Genomic DNA, 7,061 nt, shown 5'->3' on the forward strand with positions numbered 1-7,061 from the left:
CAATCTTTCAGAAGCAGGAGTGAAGAGGAATGAGATCCATCCCTGATGTAGGTCTGTACCTCATCTTTGCACATACTGAACCAGAACTTAATGTAGGGAAGAATCTTGAATGACAAAACACCACCAGAGATGCCCACATGTCAGTGGACTGTAGGTATGTTATGAATTGCCCCACAACACTGGGTACACACAAGAAACCAGCCAGCTGTCCGAGATAAGGTAGCTCAGGCTTGTATGTCTCCCGACCTCTTTGGCGCAGTGGGTGCAGGCAGGGAGTGCTAAGTCTCGTTGCATGGTGAGTAACACAGACAATGCTCGCTGAGAGCCACAAACCACAAAGTTGATGTAGCTGCTTTGAGCTGAACAAAATAAGTTTTGGGGGGCCTTGGTGATCTTGGAATGCTTTGGCCAGGGCATTGGAGAAACTTGCAATAGGAAAGAGCATTCCTTTCATTTTCCTTCCTTTTAGAAAATTATCTCTGGTTACTGTACTCTGATTATGTGCCCTACCTTCCTCGAGCTCCCCAGCAATGTGATCTGGCTGTTAATAATTCAGCATGTTCCTTGTGCCAGGAGGAGCAGAATTCTCATTAGAAGGAGACGTGCACCAGAACACTAGGAGGCCGTTTAATTCTGCCCAAATGCTGTGCCAACGTTTTCATAGTGTTGCAGGCCCTGACAGCGCCTCTAAAAGGCTTTAGAGGGGATGATTTCCATCTATTGCCACAAGGCATATAAATATGAATTGTGTTCTATGGAAACAAGCTTCCCTCAATCAAAGTGGCAAGACATGTAGAAATAATTACACAAAAATACTGTTCAGCGTGTACATTGTTTAATTTTACTAGTAAATTACACTAATAATTTACTAGGCATGTGTCTGTTCTCATGTATATATATAATGGTCAGCCCACGCGACCATTGCTTATGATGGCTATATCTCCACATGCGGAGACCTGTATTTATCATGGCTGGCAATGATTAGCACTAATTAAAACAGCTAGTGCTTTCAGGTGGATTAGTTGCTTTGTTCACGCAGATGCCAGCTTGCATGCTGGTCTTCTAGGTGACTGATTTGCTGTCAACTTGAGTGGCTTGTTTTGCCATAAAGCCCCTGGTAGAATCTGTTTTCTCCTGCATTTGTGCTGTGTGCCAAAGGCTGCTATCACCATTAACGAGGGAATAAGGAGAGAGCAATGATTAACTGTATCGTCACCTGTGGGAAGGCTGGCAGTTGTTGTCCCCTGTTCATAAGCCCCTTCAACAGACTGTATCAAACAGGCTGACTCAACAGTACACCCCCGAGAAGTGACTCAGGAACACTGACACTTCTCCTTCAGAGAAGGATGCTTGCTGCAAGATCGATGACCTGACTAGCAAGAGGTGCCCAGCATCTTGGCCTTCAGTCGTCCCTCCAATTATGACATGCAGCAGCAACTCTTCCACAAACACCCAAACGCACACGGCCTCCCTACTGCTCACTTTGCTCTCTCGGGGATCCTTTTCCACAGTCATACCTGCTAAGTAATCATTACCCACCAAGCAGCTGAAGGTTGCTGAACGCCACATTCTCAGTCTTCACTATGTAACCTCCATAGTATATTTTGCTGGATGTCTCACCTTTGGATTTAACTATGTAATGCAAAGCAGAGTTTTGCTCTGCCAGCCCAGCAAACATCATTCTGTAAAAGCAAGGCCTATTATTTCAAAGTGATCTGCTGAGCTTTTCTTAAACATACTCCTGCTTCTCTTAGTTCCAGCAACTTTAAACAACATTGATTGGAAAGGTTAGGATGCAGTCCTGACCTCAGAGTCTAGATCAGGCGTTGGCAACCCTCTGCTGCGGCTCCCTGTCGCTCAAAATATGCGTCACAACCGCCAATGTGCAACACCCACCGGCACGCAATTTATTGAGGATAAATCCAAGAAAATAAAAGTTTCAGAAGAAAACAGAACGTTTACTGGTACATGGGCAGATTAATTTGCTTTCACTGCTGACAAGACTGGTTTACCAGTATGCTTCATATGTGGTGAGAAATTGGCAAACAACTAAAAGTCAAATGTTACAAGACATTTCCAAAATAAACACACAGCCTTTGCTGAAATTTATCCAGATTCAGATGCAACACACTATAGTTTTTTATACATAGCATAAAGGTAAAAAACTGATATATGCAGTGTTCTCTTCATTTTAGATGTCAAAAGGGTTTTGTGGCTCCCAGTGTTTTCCGTGGGAAACGGGTCCAAATGGCTCTTTGAGTGTTTAAGGTTGCTGACCCCTGGTCTAGACAGACCCAGGAAAATTGGGAGCCCTCCTTTCAACCTCAGAAGCATAATGCAAGGGCAGAGCTGGGCCTCTGGATTTGGAGTGCCCTCCCTCCGTCTGCACAGCCAGCTTGGGAAGAACTGTGCTGGCTGCAGCCATGAGGGTGGAAGAGTGGCCTGGGAGGTGTGGGGGAGGGTGCTTGGAGGGGAAGGCTGAGGCTTTGCAGGGATCCGAGGTTCCCTGGTGGCACCTCAGCATGTCCTTCTTGAGAATCGGGTCAAAAGACGGCTTTTGCAGGACAGAAGCACAGCGCCAACCTGCGCCTCCACCCTCCTCCCACTTTGAATAATGCATGCAACCCTCTGAGTGCAAGGAGTTATGGACAGTTCTGCAGGATCACACAGTAAGATATTTCAGCTGGGCAATGGCTCTGAAAGGGATCTAAAGTATCTACTACCCACTTTTTCAGCATTCTTTCTTGTGCCATAAATTCAAAATTCTGTCCTTTCTCTTGCTGAATCTGTTTGGATTAAGAGACCAAGCACATTCTGAGTATTTTTCCTCCTTAATTAGGCTACACATTATTTAAAGCAGATTTCATTTTTTTGCAGGTTAAACTTTAAACAAAATCTATACAAGTATTTTGAGTATCAATGAGCATCCTTATTCTAATCTCATCTTGCAAATGTATCTGTTCTGCAGGCTTCATTTTGTCTGTGAAATACACAGCAGTGAGACCTGTCTTTGTGCCCAGCCTAACAATGTCTTGATCTGTCTTAACAACTATTAAATGTTGTCACAGTAGCAAGAAGCTACTCTTTTCCCATTTCTTGCCTTGTCCCTCTTAACTCGGGCTGCGTTCCTAAACATATTTAGGGAATAAGACTTTCTTCTGAGTAAACATGTAGCAGATTGCATTGACATTTGAGTTAAGCAGCATGAATTATTGAGTGTTCGCCTATCACGGTGGCTTGGATAGCCTTCCTGATCGGTACAAGTTTGCAACGGAAGACACAGTGTCTTGACCTGCTGCTTTGTTCCAAAACAGTAAAGAGCTGGATCAGTAACATGGAATAGTCTCCACTTTCTCCATATCGCGCCAGGGAAAAAAGGCCTTTGGGTGCAACCAATTGCAGAGGAGCACACAGAGAAGCATTTCAAACAAGAAACAGGGTCTGCAAGGGGCTCTCTGGCTGCCCTTGGTCCTTGCGATCATGACTCCCATAGCCAAATCCTTCTATGATCTCAGTGCCACTGACCTCCAAGGGGAGAAAGTGGATTTCAACAATTTCAGGGGGAGAGTGGTCTTGATAGAGAACGTGGCCTCCCTCTGAGGCACAACAGTGCGGGACTACACCCAGATGAACCAGCTGCAGAGCAAATATCCTCGACGGCTGGTTGTCGTGGGTTTCCCTTGCAACCAGTTTGGCTACCAGGTAAGTGCTTTGATTCCCTCTTGATTCCCTCTTCAGTGCTCCTCTTTGCAATACTTGGTTCCATCTCATTCCTTTCTCTGCAACTGCAAGGTCATTCTATCTTCCAATGCATTGCTGATACTTCTCCTTGAGTCCTTAAACTCCTAAAAATCAGGACTCCTATCTTATACACACTTGCTCAGGAGTTGCTGATGGTAGCCCTATCTTAACTTGGCAGAACTTCCACCTATGCAGAAGATTATTCACTGAAAAGATGTGCTATAACGGTTTGAGTATGGTTTCCAAATAATTATTCAGTCCTTCAGGACTCTCAAAAGGTGGACTAAGAATGGATTCAAGTATTGTGCAATTGCTGAAGGAACATTTGTTCTGGCTGTACTATTTAGTGGTGCAGGTATAGTTTGACACAAATATGGGCCTCTGTTGCACACATGCACTTTTCCTTACTTGAAGAGGGTGACTTTATATCAGAGTGACACAGATTAGTCACTCAGCTTTTGGATAAGTAAGCTAACTAGAATAATCCTAAACTGAGCACTGGACATGGTAGGGAGGCATACACATGACAAGGCATTTTTTAAAGATTTACATATACACTACTGCCTTCATTAACAAATTGTACCGCAGGGGGAAGAGAATATGAAAGCTGGGCACCACAACCAAAAAGACCTTCTCTCTCATTTGCATTGTCTAGTTTCAAGTGTATTCCTATACTTCCTGAATGAAATTCATGGGATGCGATTTCTTTCATTCTTATAGCCCATTGAGAGCAAAAACTTATATTTCCTATACTTTTACCCTGGCATGCAGCTTTTAAAGACACAGAGGTTCTCCCTGAATCAATTAGCAACCCCATCAGATAAGGGTATTGACAAACACAGTAAATTAGAGATATTAATTAGATACATCATCCTGCACTGTAATTTAGTGGAAGTTCCATGCTGTAATTAGAATGCTAGTATTTTTACAGTGGGCTGAGAGATTATAAATTGTCAAGGGAATCTGAATACTATTTTTGGCCAGTAGAAGATGCTGCATATGAGTTAGGGGACTTTCTTAGAGCAGTAGGAAAAGAAACTTAAACATATCTGAGGAGTCTTCAATGGCTTAACCCTTAATAAAAAGCAGTGATGCTTGATATAATGGGATGCATAGTAGGGGATCCTTTTCAATGAAAAATTCTGAAAAGAAATTAGGTGCTAACAACAGAGCATTATAACTATAATCCAACTGTTGGATCATGGCCAGAACCATTGGGGAGCATGAATTCACAAAAAAATCTTTGAGCTATGCTGGAAAAATTACACTGACTCCAGAGGAAGCTATGGTGATTGATGCCAGCTGGAGACTTGATTCATTAGCAGCACTGTTTCATTAATGTAATTTAATTTGTTTTCATAAGATGCCTATAAAACAAATTTTCAAGGTGTTGTAATACAAATAGAACAAAATACAAAGCTAAAAAACAATACAGTACAAAACCAGAATAGTTTTTAAAAATATAGTATAAAACCAAGTTAATGCAGGCAGCTATGAAATAAACAGGAGTTAAGAACTGCCAACATACAGCAGAGTTTAAAACAGCAAAGATTTAAATGGCCCAGGAGAGCAAAAAGTTCTTAAGTTGGTGATGGAAGGCAAAGCATTCCATTGCTGGGTGAGGAGGGGGCACAACCAAGAAGGCCCCATCTCTAAGCAGCTGCCCCCAAGCTTCAGAATGAGGCACAGCCTGAACTTGGAAATGGCCCTTAGGGTTGTGGACCTTAAAGCACAGGAAGATACTCATGGGCACGTATATTCCATGGGATGCCAACGTCCCTCCTGAGCAATGGAAAACTTGGGGTTTAGAACTAGAGCGTCTTTCATCAGGTGTGGAGCTTGCGTTCAATCCATATGAAGATTTCTAGTGATAGTCATGGCAGGTGTCCTGGAAGGCAGTTCTCCTACTTATGTATCCCTTGCTTCTCTGGCCACAGCGACAGCGCATGGCCTTCTTCACATTATGCATGGCTCCACAACTCAGTCTGGGCATTCACAGTACATATTCTGCATGGATGCTTTCACATGCACGACTATAATGCAGTCTTGTCTCTCCAAGCCTGTAATCCTGTATCAATTTACTGAGGAGCAAGCTCCACTGAATGAATTGTCCTAACGCACGATTTTAAAACAGGCTATTCTGATTATGATGGCCAGTTGCAAAATAGGGCTACGTGCTCTTGAATTCTTCTAGGCAACTATTAAATTGCAGCAACTTTGTCCCCTTTTACCAGTTCTAACCCATACCAGAATCGCAGAACTTAGAAGAGATCAAACTGCTCCCTCCTGAAGTAGAATCCCCCATACATCCTTCTCCAGATTCTCGTTACTAATGCCTACCTGACCCCCAAGAATCAGAAACAAACGAACAACCCTACTGATTAGGCTCACCCTAATGGAGGATGCTTTCTTGGACCTGGATTATTTTTCAGCATTTCTGCATCTAAACAGAAGAGGCATTAAAGATGAGAAAAACTGAATTCTTTGAAATAGTGGAGATACTCCAGTATGCTGAAGGAAGAAAAAAAAGCTTTCTTTAAATTTGGCCAGAATGAAAGCACTGCCTTAAAAATATAGCAAGTGTTTGCCTTGCAATCAATCCTCTTCCCCACAACTATCTGGAAGACAGCCTCTTCCAGAATTTTGTGCACGCCCTTTTGTGAAAGCATCCACCTCTGCAGGAAAGCCTTTCCCACCCAAGTCAGTTCTGTCATGTGTTTGAAGACAGCATGACTCAAAGTGGGTGCATTATGCAGATGCCATCAAGACAGGAGCAGGTAACCTAGGCCCCTCTAGTTATTATTGGACTACAATTCCCATCATCCCTGGCCATCGATCATGCCTGCGATTTGAGTCTGATATCCATTGGGCCACAGTTTCCTCAGTCCTGCATGATATGAAGCCAGGAACAGACTGAGCTCAATAATGGTGCTCCATCTCTCATAATGCTTTGTGCTTTGCACCGACAGGAGAACTGCACAAATGAAGAAATTCTCAACAGCTTGAAATACGTGCGTCCTGGGTCTGGATTTGAACCCAACTTCATTCTCTGCCAGAAATGTGAGGTGAATGGCAAGAACACCCATTCTGTCTTTGCCTATCTGAAGGACAAACTTCCTTACCCAGATGACAACCCCTCCTGCCTCCTGATGGAGCCCAAGTTCATCACATGGAGCCCAGTTCACCGCAACGACATTTCCTGGAATTTTGAGAAGTTCCTGGTGGGACCCGAAGGAGAGCCCTTCAAGCGTTACAGCCCCAGATACCTCACCACCAACACAGAGCCTGACATTCAGCGTCTCTTGAAGCTTGCCAAATAA

At 43.5% G+C, this 7,061-nt stretch overlaps 1 protein-coding gene across 1 annotated transcript; it reads left to right on the plus strand.

The window, feature by feature from the left end:
* Window positions 1-3,456: 3,456 nt before the first annotated feature.
* Window positions 3,457-7,061, plus strand: GPX2 (glutathione peroxidase 2). The gene is made up of 2 exons (XM_044438258.1): window positions 3,457-3,702; window positions 6,711-7,061. The coding sequence occupies exons 1-2, from the start codon at window positions 3,481-3,483 to the stop codon at window positions 7,059-7,061; spliced, it is 573 nt and encodes a 190-aa protein (XP_044294193.1). The 5' UTR covers window positions 3,457-3,480.

Source organism: Varanus komodoensis, unplaced genomic scaffold (assembly GCF_004798865.1).
Source record: "Varanus komodoensis strain SLA01 unplaced genomic scaffold, ASM479886v1 scaffold32, whole genome shotgun sequence".
Lineage (NCBI taxonomy): Eukaryota > Metazoa > Chordata > Lepidosauria > Squamata > Varanidae > Varanus > Varanus komodoensis.